Source organism: Dromaius novaehollandiae, chromosome 19 (assembly GCF_036370855.1).
Source record: "Dromaius novaehollandiae isolate bDroNov1 chromosome 19, bDroNov1.hap1, whole genome shotgun sequence".
NCBI classification, from domain to species: Eukaryota; Metazoa; Chordata; class Aves; order Casuariiformes; family Dromaiidae; genus Dromaius; species Dromaius novaehollandiae.
This window is the reverse complement of record NC_088116.1, coordinates 7,018,142-7,031,594: the sequence shown is the minus strand read 5'-3', so window position 1 is coordinate 7,031,594 and position 13,453 is coordinate 7,018,142. Positions and strand designations below refer to the sequence as shown.

General features: G+C 45.7%; 1 protein-coding gene across 11 annotated transcripts in view; it reads left to right on the top strand.

The window, feature by feature from the left end:
- TPST1 (tyrosylprotein sulfotransferase 1) overlaps positions 1-13,453 on the top strand; it is a 37,378-nt gene that overhangs the window by 1,739 nt on the left and 22,186 nt on the right. For 4 of the 11 annotated variants that reach the window (XM_064523333.1, XM_064523332.1, XM_064523331.1 and 1 more), the window contains exons 1-2: positions 2,486-2,733; positions 10,982-11,921. In XM_064523333.1, coding sequence (XP_064379403.1) covers positions 11,077-11,921 — 845 coding nt within the window. In that variant the 5' untranslated portion in view covers positions 2,486-2,733; positions 10,982-11,076. Of the gene's footprint in view, positions 1-2,485; positions 2,734-2,872; positions 3,159-9,541; positions 9,684-10,981; positions 11,922-13,453 lie in introns of those variants that run through there. The other 7 variants (XM_064523338.1, XM_064523337.1, XM_064523334.1 and 4 more) reach the window with 6 other exon arrangements.

Below are 13,453 nucleotides of genomic sequence, written 5' to 3'. Positions count from 1 at the left end.
GTGATTTTCCGCCGTCCTCCGTGGGCACGGGCTGTCCCCGGGGCCCCGCTCGCCGCCGCGGCCGGGAAGCCTCCCAAAGGCTCGTCGTGCCCGAGTCACCGCAAAAGCCAGGACCGAAAAGCCCATGAAGCGCGCCGAAAAGCGCTGCTTAATGGCTCGAGGCAGACTTGCTGGAAATGGGATCCAGAGTGCTTCAGCTTGAAACCGTCAGTTCGAACCGGCCCCGTCCGGGAGCAGAGGACAGTTATTACCCTTCGCTGGCTGTCGGGGAAAGGCGCTTGGAGGGCTCCTGCCGCGCGGGGGGTTCTGGCTCCTCGGTGCTCCAGCAGCCCTGAGCGCCGCGGCGAGCCCGGCACCCCGGCAGCTCCCGGCTGCCCTCGGAGCTCGAGCAGAGCCTTTCCCCCCCGTGAAAACACTTGTCACTGCCCTGCACACATCTGTCCACTCGCATTTTCTTAGGGAATAAAATGCACGTGAGCCACGCGGGTTTGGCGGAGATAGAAAGCGTGATGTCAAGGGGGAGCTACGCCGTGTGGTTGCCCTTCTGAGTTATTTAACGTGCAAATGTATATAGTTGGCTTTTCTCTCACATCCAGTATAAATCAACAGTTAAAAAAAAAAAAGACAGCGTGCTAAAAGCAGCGGCCTGCTCTGTTGCTGAGCATTACGGATATTAAGCACCCGCCTTTGCAGGGTGCGGGCAGCCCCTCGCCGCCTTCGCCCACGGGCAGCGATGTTTCCCGGCGCCCCGGCCCCGCGGGCTGCCCTGCGAGTGCCTCCCGGCAGGTCATAAAGGTTTTATGGCGGCACTTTGAGAAGCGAGTTAATGGGCTGTGATTAATTCTTCCATCTTAACGGGCGCCCTGGCGGCCCAGGCACCGTCTCCCCGCGTCCCGCGGGGCTCGGACGATGGGAGACCTGGCTGCTCCTCCCGGGAGCCGCGTGGGCCCCTGCGCCGTGGTGCTGCGAGGCGGCAGTGGGAGCCAGGCCCCGTTTTAGGGCTTTTGGGATGAAAGGGGACGTTCTCCGGGACACCCCGTCCTGTCTGGCTCGCGTCGAGCTGGCGCTCCGGCCGCTCTGCCCCGGCTCTGTCTCGTAGATCGGCGGCTTGTTCTGTCCCCGTGGCTGGTTTCTTTTCTCACTCGGCAAGCGGCACGAGGCCGGGGACTGTCCCCGGGGGCTGCTCCTTCTGAGAGGAGCCTGGAGCGGCGCGGACGCTCCAGCAGCGTTTGCCTGTGGATGGTGACGCCAGCCGGATCAGACCTTCCATATGGAAAGAAATACATTTCCAATTTGATTCAGGCTTTGTATATCACCGTGTTCATGTTAACAACCTAAATCCAGCTTTACTTCTCCTTTCTTTAGGCAAAAGCTGTTTTGCCTAGTGCATCGGGAAGGATGTGGTTAGCGTGGCCCCTGGCCAGGCTTTGTTCGCAGTGACTTAATCCATGGGCGTGAGGCCCCTCGTGGACTGAGCGCCTTGTATCTCCGCCTACGCGGGCAAAACAGTAGTCCCAGCCGTCCTAGCTCCCTGCCTGGCTACTTTGCCGGGTTGCAGGCGCTGTGCGGCACGCAGACAGCCCGCCCGGGCTCCAGTTTGTGCTCCAGCCGGGCCCACGCGTGGGCAGCACGTGGCTCCCTTCTGCTTCGCCGCTGCCGCAGGCACACATGCCCCAGCACCTGCACCTTGATTTGTGACAGCACCAGATTCCCTGCTCTCTTGTGCTCTAGGTACCACATGGCTATTAAAATATTTAACGGTTCCTTTTATGAATTTATCCGACTGTTGTAGCACTGCGCGTCAAACCTGTCTGCCCAGAAGAGCTGCACAATGGGATTCTAAGTTTTGGGTGATTTCTCCTGCAAAATCGGTCTCTGAAACATAAGACTGGCAAAGACAGAGTGGGTAGTGTTTGTACTGAGTTTTATTTTTAAAAGATCCATGTAGTTGAAGTCTTTACTGCATCTTTCTTCCTCAGAAACGTCATTAGATTGCTGTGGAGTGAACTGAGTGTGTATGGAAACCTTAGTGTGTATGGTATTTGTCATTTTCATGGTTCACTCACTCATCCCAAGGCTTGTGGCCTCCCAGGAAGAAAACATTTATCCGCCTTTGCCCATGCCCGCCCTCCCCACCGAGGCGTGACGCCGCCAGATGTGCGCAGAGGTGCCCCGGGGGGCACAGCTCATACTGTGGGGCAGACAGCTGTTCCCGGTGTGCCGCAGGGGTGACACCTGGCCGGCACATCTGCCCAGATGTTCGCGCCGCCGCGGGCGCCCAGGTGCCGGCAAGGGCCCGCCCGGGCCCGCCCCAGCTGCGCGCCAGCTGCGGCGCCGCCGCGCCAGATGTGCGCGCCCGCGGCGCCCCGCCCCCCAGGCCCGCGGGGGCTAACGGCCCCGCCCGCTCTCGCCAGGCCCCGCCCCCTCCGCCCGGCCCCGCCCCACAGCTGTCAATCCGCCGCGCCGGCCCAACCGCGTCCCGCGACACATCGAGGCCCGCGGCCAATCAGGGCGCGCTTGTGATTTCCATGGCAGCCGCAGCCGCGCGGCTGACGGGAGGTGGCGGCGGGCGAGGAGCCGGGTCCGGTGGCGGCCGCTCCGCACTGCGATGGTGCCCGAGGGGAGCCGCGGCGGCGACGGTGGCGGCGGGGCGGCAGCAGCGGTGCCGCTGCTGCGCGGCTCCAGCCCGGCCCTGGCAGCGGCAGGCGCGGCGCCGAGGCGGCAGCAGCCCAGGTGAGGAGCCGGTGCCCGCCGCTCACCTGAGGCGCGGCGCGGCGGCCCGGGCGCGGCGGCCGTTGGCGACCGTTAACCGCCCCCCCTCCCGGCTAACGGCCGCCGCGCCCCGCCTCGCCGGCGCTGGGCGGCTCCGGTGCTGCCCGAGCCGTTGCCTTTGTCAGCCGGGCTGGGCAGCGGCGGCCGCGCCGGGGTCGCCTCTCGCCGGCGGAGCGGGCGGAGGCGGCGCCGGGGACGGGCTGAGGGAGCCGGGTGCCTGCGGGAGCCGCCGCCGCGCTACGCCGCGCCGACCTGGCCGGGCGGGGCGGGAAGTTTCCTCCCGGAGCGGGCGCGGCGCCTCGGGGCATCGGCGGCCGGTGAGCGCGCGGCGGGCGCGGGCAGCGGAGCCGTCGGGGGCGCAGGAGCGGCGCGGCAGCGCTGCGCCGGTACGGGTGACCCCGCGTGTCGGGCGCGATGCGTGCAGGCGGTTCGGGAGCAGCTTCATAGTGCTGCACTTGCCTCTCTCTTAGCTGGAAGCGTTATTGCTGGGGGTATTGCGGAAAGAAGCAATTTATACGTGTTATTATGAACCTGAAGAGCAATTTTTCTTTTTTTCTTTTTTTCTCTTTTTGTAGGTTCGTGTATATCTAGTAGTATTAAGCCGTTTCACCCTTTAAGTTCCTTACTGAATTTTGAAATGTTGGGGGGCATTGTGCACAAGGCAGGAGCTCGGCTGTTGCTAGTATGCTGTGGTGGGGTTTTTTGGCTTTTTTTGTTGTTGTTTAGAGGGAAAATAGTCCATATGCGTTGCTCATAAAATTCCATTTGTTTATTTAATTGTTCTCCAGGAGCGTTTTTTTATTGCTTAACCAGTATCGTGTGTTCTTGCATCACTGGGAGCATGCTGGTTAACTTCTTTTTTTTGACTAGTCAGCATGCAAACTCTGATGACTTGTGTGTGTTACATGGGTAGTTGGAGCTTTCTTTGAAGCAGAACATTAATTTGCTTTCCTGAAGACTGACTGGAGATGTTTAAAATGGTGAAAACCCGAAGAGCACTTCACTTTGAGTGCTGTGGTGACCTTCTTAGCTGGTTGGGGTCTGCTCCACTTTTCCTTGTTAGGAAACCTTGTAAGTGTTGGTAGGTCCAGAGAAGTATGAAAGCTTCTGAACTTCCCCATTTTTTAAAATATAGCTAGTGTGATGGAGAATTTTGAAGAAAGCTGGGCGGGGGCTGTTGGTTGTTTTTTCTGGGGAGGGAGTTGGAGTGGTTTTTTTTTTTTTTTTTTTTTTTTCCCCCCCCTTTGGTAGCTGGTGAAAGAAAAGGAGGTAGATGCATAAAAATGAGCACAGAAATTGTGTAATTATTGCATGTTTATGTGTAGTATTCCCCAGTAGGGAAACTTCTGATCCCGCAGTGGTCTCTGGCTGGGAAGGTTAATTTGGTCCTTGCTAATTTTTTTTTTTTTTTTTTGGAAAGAATTGTAGGTGCTGGTCCAAGGGATATGATGTGTGAACGATATTCCTTCATAGTAATTTTGTCCAACTGTATCACTCTAGTTGCCGTGCTGTTGCTGTTCTGCATGAAGTTAGGCTGCCCGTGGTCCGATTGGCTTTTTTTTTTCATCCCAAATGTTTACCACCAGCTGACTTGCTGCTTGTATCTTTGTGGGGGTGAAGAACAACTCAGTTGCTCACACTATTTTGTGGTCTCCTCCCCCCTCTCCTGGGCAGGGGAAAGTTTAGAGAAAACAGCTTGCTGGTCTCGCCATGGTGATTTAAAACACTAAAGATGGACTTAGTACTCAAGACTTGTCACTTTAATTCCAGCTTTGCAGAGGATTTTGCTTGGGATTTGCTTGTTTGCGCTGTACTCTGACTTCCCTCTGGCTCTGTTACATGAATGGTGGTAGTACATGATGTCTGCCCTTCAGGGAAATCATTAAGATGATTGTCTGAACGCTGCTTAAAACGATTTTTTGGATTGATCTTCTAAATGAGTCTACAACAAACAGTTTGGATAGCTTCTTTAAGTGCTATATCAGAATACTTTGGTTGTGTTTCTCGCTGTTTTGCTATAACATTATCGTGTAACTGTCAGCTTCCCTATGCAATCTTCTTTGTGGTGAGCAAACGGGAATGACCAGAAACAAACCAGGTCCTTGAAGGGAAGATTTTTATGGAATTCATGTAAAACCTTTCCTTAACTTCAATTTAGAAATATAGCAAGACTGCCACTGTATGCAGTAGCTTATTGGGATTACTATTTGGATGAGCTTAATACAGAATTTAAGAAATATTTTATTGTCTTCAGTGTTTTAGAAAACATACATGCTTTCAGAGAGGATTCTTGAGAATTTTTAGTATCTGTTTCCATTCCTCTGTGTGTATGTTTATTTTTATATATATATTTACAATGTAATTCCTGGCAGGGAAAGTGATAACTTGAGACAAAATGCAGATGGAACAGTATTAAAACTGGATCAAAGAAAAAGCAAGCTGGCCATTGCCTCTGTTCTGGTTGCCTCCAATTCCAGAAGAGAAGTGTAGGAGTGTAGATTAATATATTTTTGTGCATGGCTTAGTTTTGGGAAGGGGTAAACTTCTTCCAGCCTCTATCTCACTTGATCTTTTAAAAATGGTAAGAGTTTACAATGCGACTGGCTTTTCTAGCACAACACCACTGACGCTCTGGCTGTGGGACATCTGTGTCATGTGAGAACCCAGCCCTGTTGTTTTGCCCACGTTTTAGGCAGGTGACTTGACTGTCTGTACAGGGCAGCAGGAATAGATACCTCTGTGTAAGACTGTCTAAAAGCCCTCTGCAATGGGGTCTTGTGCGGGCAGTGTACGGCCAAGAACCGGGCCTTGAAGGAGGATAGTGGTCTTGCAGCTGAAGACCCTGACTCCCCCTCCTCCCCCCTTGCTACCTTAGGGGAAGGTACTTTTATAGGTAGGTTTTATTTGAGCAAAGTAAAGTGGCTTTCAGAGATCGTGACCAAAGTCCCTTTGTGCAAGGAAGCACTTCAGCTGATCCAGTTAATAACGTCAGAAAAGCAGAGTCTGCGTCTCCCTCGCTACCTTTGCTTACCTTCCCGCTTCAGAGATCAAGGAGATGCAATATCGCTAGGTTGCATGGAAAGGGTTTATAAACTGGCAACATCTGTTGTCACTCTTCCCTCTGCTCCTGGCTACAGAAGGAAAATGCTGTTGGTGTTAACAAAGCAAATCTCCACCATGTCAGTATCTTCCTTTCCTCTTCCTGCACTTTGAAATTTCTACTCTGGTTAACTACCTTCTTTAACCTTGCCACTGCAAAACGCTAGATGGATATCAGTGTTGCTGTCCTGTTGATTTAGTCTTGGAAAAAGCTTCGTGGTTGAAAATCAGTAGGTAGATGATTATCACGTTTTCCAGTTTCCAAAGCAAAGTTTGAGCTCTAAAGCCTATCAGGGTTGGTTATTACTGGACAGCAATAGATCTTTTTCCCCTAACAGTGAATGTTTTTGTTTTGTTTGTTTTTGGTTTTTGGTTTTTAAAAACAACCCACCACTGAACTGTTTTAACATAAAATACAGATGAGTAACTTGCCTCTTCCTTCACCAAGCAAAAATCTTCAGCATTTTTTTGGACGGGCTTTAGCAACATAGGTCTTGACCTGTTGCGTATGTGGGGAGAGAGAGCTAGTGTGTGCGGAATAAGGAAACAAAAGCAGTCATTTTGCTTTGCTAGCATCTCTGTGTGACTGACTCATGGGCTTGATATTCTGGGAGTAATTTTCAGTTATATCCAATTCTGCTTAGCTGCACTTTCTCGGTTATTGAAACTTGTAGATTCTGTCTTTGCTTCGAGTTACACTTACGTTTTCTAGAAACTTGTTTTAATCTATCACTTGAAACTGTTGCTGCTAAAGGCCTGATCTACCCTAGTAGAGTTACCTTTGAATTATGGCTTCTGTATTTTGGTTGCTGTCTGTGCTTTCAGTGGGAGTGGCAATTTGCTCTTCTAGGTCACAGTGGGTGAAAAATCAAGGTTTTTTCAAAACTATACTTAAACTAACAAGGGATTGCTAACAGTCTTGTTGTGACTTTAACTGTCGTAAATTCAGTTGCTGCTAACAGCGGAATATTAGTGAATTGTAATGAAGCTTCTCAAGTTGACATTGATGTGATCCAGAATGCTTCCTCACGCAGAGGAGGGAGAAGATGGGGTTTGCTTATTTGCAAGCTGCTGTAAGAGCCGTAACTTCCATGTGTCATACTTAGTTATATTTAAAGCCTTTTAAGATACGGTGAACAAAGAAGAGCTTACTAGCCTGTAGAATTGGTTAGCTTGCTGAGAGAGGTGCTGTTTCTGTCGGCTCCTCTATTGATTCCCTGACGTACAACACCGTGATCTTGCCACGCAGTATGGTGGTCGCACGCTCCAGGTATTCCTTTTGGGCAAAAAGCAATAGCACAGAAGGTCTTAGGACCGTTTACTCTTAGCTGTTCAAAGTTTTTTCAGCCTTTGGCATTGTTGAACTTTGCAAAGTTGCTGTGTCAAACTAAAATGTCTGTTGTTGGTTGGTTGGTGTGGGTTTTTTGTCGTGTGGATTTTTGGTTTTTGTTCCTGAGTGCTCAATACTTAAGGCAATTTAGGAATCCTGCTCGCAGACTGCAACCCTTGCTTGCCTTCACTGCGGGAATTGTGCTGACAGTGAGTCATCATTCTGCCTCACCAAACCTGTGAATTGAGTGTTTTGGCCTTTGGTCAACAGTCTTTCCCCGATACTACTTGCTCCTCAGCTCAGTTATGCAAGCTCTTTTCTTAGTGATATTCTACGTAAATGACCAGAGCAAAACAATTAACACACACATAGTCTTGACGTGTTTTTTTCCTTGGTGATCAGCTAACTAGCTTTTGCATTTGGGGAATGCTAGTGGCTTCAAGGGATATTTTTTTGTTTGGAAGATGGAGAAGGCTTTTTCCTGAGGAAGCTAATTTTATGGAATTTACTCAAAAACTGAACAGTGTTAGGGATTGTATGAAGTGCAAATATTTGCAGGTCTTGTGTGCTCTGCAGCAAAGCAGTGTTTCTGTTGCATTAACTCTTCGTCTAAAGAATATTAACTCTTGGAAACAGTAAAGATTTACTTAAAGCATTTGAAGCGATTCTGTATACTATCTTATGCTGGTTTTATGAAGAGCAGTTTCCCTTCCCTAATTGAAAGCTAGGTGTGTAAACTAAACCTGTTCAGAAGAGAGACTTTCTCCTTTGCTGCTGTGGAGGTATTGACTGAATGATTCCCCTCCCCCTTTTTTTCAGCTCTGTTGAGATAACCTCCACTTAGGTTTTTTGGATTTTTGTTTTTTATGTCCTGATATTTAACGTAAAGTTATAAGCCAGCCCTTCAGGAAGGGAGGCATGTGAGTAGAATGAGACTTGTTGCTGAGGATGAAGTGATTTTAACAGTGCTGTCCCTTCAAGAGAGTGCAGAAGATCTCCTTGGCTGCTTCTGTAAAAAGGAATGTGTTAATCTTTGGATTACAGTTTCACTTTAATTTTGGTGACAAAGACCACAGGCTGAGCTTTAAGTGTAGACTGTGACAACTGTTGATTGGAATAAGCTCTGTTAGTGTGGAGGTGGCAAGACATTCTCTCGCCGTTCAGCTGGGAGCTCAGAGCCTAGCTCTCTGAGCTGCACTGCAAAAGAAAGAAATATCGATGTAGCAGCTGCCTGCATGAGGAATTCCCTTTCTTCTTTCCTTCTGCTCATGTATCTGGATGCTCCTCCAGGGAGGAGCTGTGGCACTAAGTAGGAATGCTGTAGCCTGTCTAAATCTGCTGCTGTCTGGTTCCTCAGCCTGACCGAACACCTCATAAAATGGGGACTGCCAGGTGCAAGATCTGGGCCAATTCCTGGAGCTGACGGCAAAATCTGCAAGACTGGCTGCCAGCGACTGCTGGTCGCTTTGTGAGGGCCAGCTCTCTGGTACGGCGTGAGTCTAGAGAATCTCACTCGGATCTTACTGAGAATTCCTGAGTTAATGAATGGATTTGAAAGGAAGAAAATGTTGCTAAAGTTTTGGAGAGGGGAGAGAGCAGGGATAAGGGAGCTCTTCATTCGGAGAAGTGTCCTGTATTGCTGACAGAGATGGAAAAGCTTTGAGGAAACCAGTCATTTAAAACGTTGGCAGTATCTCAGTACTCGGAGCTCTTTACAGCTAAAAGCATCTGTGATTCATATCTGCTCTGTGAGTTATTTCAGCCATGAAAAGCAAGCTCTTATTTAAAATTTCAATTAAGGAGTTTTAATTTCATTTGAATTTGGAGAGGAAGAGTCATCTTTCAAAAAATCTAAAGCTGATGAGCAACAGAATAAGGGTAAAAGAACAGTCTATACAATAATTAATGAATGAAAAATGTAAAGGTGTAGTGTATAGATTGGTTTTCTGACCAAGTAGTCAATACTGCTTAAATTGTAAATTACAAAGTGGAATGAAAGCTGTATTATTGATAACCTGCTGAAATAGATGAATCATCTTTGATTCATTTTTTTTTTAAACAGTTGTGTCAAACGGACTGAATAAGATAAGTATGGTATTGTAGAACCAGAAGAAAGATTATACTATGACACATGAGAGTCAAAATATATTTTCAAACTATTTCTATACCATACTATAAATAGGAAATGACTAAAACCATAAACTTCACAAATGTGGGTTGCCATGATGCTTTCTGAAGTCCTCTTACTGTTATTATCAATTGAGTTGTGATTTGCCATTTGGGTACTTGCTATAAAGCTTTCTGTGAAGTAACCACATAATCAAATTCTTAACTTTCAAGTGCTACATTTGATCTCAGAGGAGGAAGACTTGCTGTCATACCAGCAAAAATGCAGATTGATCTAGATGAAGTAGAAGAGATTAAAAGAAACTACAAGCTTACCAGCACTGCTTAAAAGGAATCCAAACCTTCTTGTCTGAAGGTAGAACACAGTATATACTTTACTCTGGGAATGCTTTATTGTATGACTTAAACTTATGCTAGGTTTTAGCTCTTTCCCTGGAGTGCTGACTGATAGTGGGATTTTTTCCTCTTTTGCAATTTATTTAAACTTTTTTTTAGTGTTTCAGCTAACATTTCTCAGAAATTCAGAACACTGCATAAGATATGCATTTTTTTTAAACCAATGGAATAATAAGTATTTTGATTACAGTTGCATTTTCTCTTTTTGAAAGAAACATCTTTTGAGAGCCAAACTTTAGAAAAAGAAAACTATAAAGAAGGAAGTTGAGATCAAATTCCTTAATTTTGTTTTGCATATCTGCTCTGGATTTTCTGGATACTGGGATGGATGAAAACTTTTAAGTCAGCATGGGTTGATTGTTCTTTGTCATTACTTAAATTAAGGTTTACCTTAGTTTTAATCTTAGTTGACTTTAATCTTGGATTGTGTTTGTAGCTTTTAATGACTAAACACTTCTTTAATCAAAGTTTACCTTGAGGTAAAATCTGAAATTTTCTTTATTAAGTGCCAATTGCTTTTCTTCATTGCTTAAATGCCTTACCCAAATATCGAAGAATCATCACTATTCTACTCAACCATGGAACGCTTCTTAGTATCATCTCGTATCTACCGAAGGAAATAGATCATTTGAAACATAATGGAAGATAATACAGTTATGTGCAGATGTGAAAATGAGCAGGATATTGCTACCATCTATTTAACAAGCCAGAATTATTCTAATACTTAAATTTTTGAGTGATTTCTAAGATAGTTTGGGGGGGGGGCGCCTTGTTCACTTGCTTTATCTAGAGGACTGGCTCAAAGAGCTTCTGTTCTTTTTTTTCCTTTTTTTTGTCTTTGGTTATAAAATGCTAAGAGAGCTGTTAAACCTCACTTAGAAAAGAAAGATGGTCTCTTAATAGTTTTTTTTTCCAATTTGTAGAGTCTTCTTGTATAAATGGCATCTTTGCTTGACCAAAAAATTAATATTCACTATCCAGTGGTGGAAGTATTTCAAGTATGTTGTTATAATGTACCTGAGAAATTAAATGTAAACAGTAATGATAATTGCAAATCTTGTTATGTATTGTGTGCTCCTCCTAACAAAAGAACTTTTTGTTATGGGAGGTTTGTGTTTAGACATTGCATTTAGTAGTCTTAATGCAACTCCAGGAGATCAGTTATACTGAATGCTGTCAGATATTTCTGTTGCCAATTAATCATAGCAGTTGTCAACAAACTTCTAAATTTCTTTTTCTTTTCCTCTTCCTCACCAGACCTTGATTTATTTTGGATTAGGATCCCCATGGCATTGGAACTAGAAGATAATCCGAAATAAGTCTCTTATTTTGAAGTGACAGTCTTTACCAAAATGGTTGGAAAACTTAAGCAGAACTTGCTATTGGCATGTCTAGTGATCAGTTCTGTGACAGTGTTTTATTTGGGCCAGCACGCTATGGAGTGTCACCACCGAATAGAAGAACGCAGCCAGCCTCTGAGAGTGGAAAATGTGAGAAGCACAGTGAGAACTGATTCTAATGTAAATGCAAATAAAACCTTTGCTTACAACAAAGACATGCCTTTAATATTTATTGGAGGAGTACCTCGAAGTGGCACTACTTTAATGCGTGCCATGCTTGATGCCCATCCGGATATTCGATGCGGAGAGGAGACAAGGGTAATCCCGCGAATTCTGGCTGTTAAGCAGATGTGGGCTAGATCAAGCAAAGAGAAAATCCGACTGGATGAAGCTGGAGTCACGGATGAGGTTCTGGACTCAGCCATGCAAGCCTTTTTGTTGGAAATCATTGTGAAACATGGAGAGCCTGCTCCATATTTGTGTAACAAAGATCCTTTTGCTTTAAAATCCTTAACTTACCTTGCCAGAATTTTCCCCAATGCCAAATTTCTTCTAATGGTGCGGGATGGTCGTGCATCTGTACATTCCATGATATCCAGAAAGGTCACCATAGCTGGGTTTGACCTTAACAGCTACAGGGACTGTTTGACCAAGTGGAATCGTGCTATAGAAACTATGTATAACCAGTGTATGGAGGTTGGTTTTGAAAGATGTATGCTGGTACACTATGAACAGCTTGTATTGCATCCTGAAAAATGGATGAGAACTCTCTTAAAGTTTCTCCGTATCCCATGGAACCAAGCAGTGCTGCACCATGAAGAAATGATTGGAAAAGCAGGGGGTGTTTCTCTTTCAAAGTGAGTACGAGTCTTCCTCTTCTATCTTGTATTGTTCTAAAAGGTAAAATAGTACACTTTGCACACAAGATAGTAGTTGTGACTTTGTTTCAGTTTTAAGTAGCTAATCATGTCTCCAGAAGCTGACTTCTGATGAAGATTATCCAGAAAATAAGAATGGTTGATAGCTAAGAATTTGCAATCTCAGGTTGTGCCCTCTAAATACTTGTCCCAGTAACAAATATTTAAGGAACATACGAACTTGCTTTTAGTTAATCGTCAGTCTAATTTGAAGTGGGACTTCTAATATCAGCCTTTCTTCAGATGCGTCTTTGCCTTTCCCTGTGCCCCAAAATAAAGCTGGACTGTCTTATCTAGTGTGGCATTATTCATTTTCGCAGGATCTCTTGTCTGATTTCAGGAACTTAATGATTCTTGTTCATGCAAGAATAGCCCTCGAGTTACATGTGCCAAGAATGTAATCTTCCAGGAAACTTGAGAAATTGGCATGCTTTTCTGTTGGTAATAGCCTCTTAAAAGGATAAGCATTTCAAATAAAATAAACCTTGTTGTAGGCAAATCTCTTAGCATTATCCTGCTGTCTGTGCACCTGACCAACCTACTTTCAGAAACCAGAATCCAGCTCTGCTTAGAAAACCTAGATAAGTATTGTGAAAGAAAAGAAGCTAGTTTATTCTTCAATTAAACCACTAGCTCTTTTGGTTTGTTTGCCACTATTTACAGCTGGATTTCTGAGATACGGAAGCTTGCATGTTTTCACAGTGGGGGAAGAGGTGAATGTTTGAATTGCTGCCCTTCCTTATTTGCTATGACAAAGGCATCTGCCAGATTGTGTTTTTTAAGTTTCTAAAACACTGATTTAAAAAAAACTGTGTCCTAACAGCAAGACATGCCCAGTTAAGTTTCTTGGTTTCTATGTCTTGAATATCTATCAGTGACCAAGCGCTTCGGAAGAGCAGAGGAGACTTGCATAGCAAGCAGTGAGGGCTAGGTAGGGGCATTTCCAATTGCTCAGTACAGAGTGGCTTTACTTTTTTAAACTACAGTTTTGAGAAATAAAAATCAAAGACTTTGTTTATTTGATTTCTGGGGAAGTGACTGGTTTGGTTGCGTGGAGTTCTTTCATGAATTATAAGGGAATATGATTTAAAGCAAGGCAAAAAATTATTAGTCAGCAGCTACGAAGCAAACTTAAAGCTCAAATAATGGTTATATATTTACTGTCTGTCCTGTCACCCAGTGGAGACTTTTCATCACCTTTCCCACTGAAAAAACAGACACCACCATTGTGTTTGCGTAGCTAGTAAGAAGGCATCCCAACTCTCTTTTGCCTTTGCAGTGATGTGTGTTAGCAGACTGAAGGCCTCCGAAAGCGTTAACCCAGAGCAGTGTGCTGTTGCCTGCCACTTTGCAGGTTGTTTCTGCATCTGAACTTCCCTTTTGTTATTTGTATCATGTTACCGCTTCACAGTGGCTGCTGAGGCAGGAGTAAGTAAACTTGCTTATATTAGCATAAATAAGTGGTTGCCAAA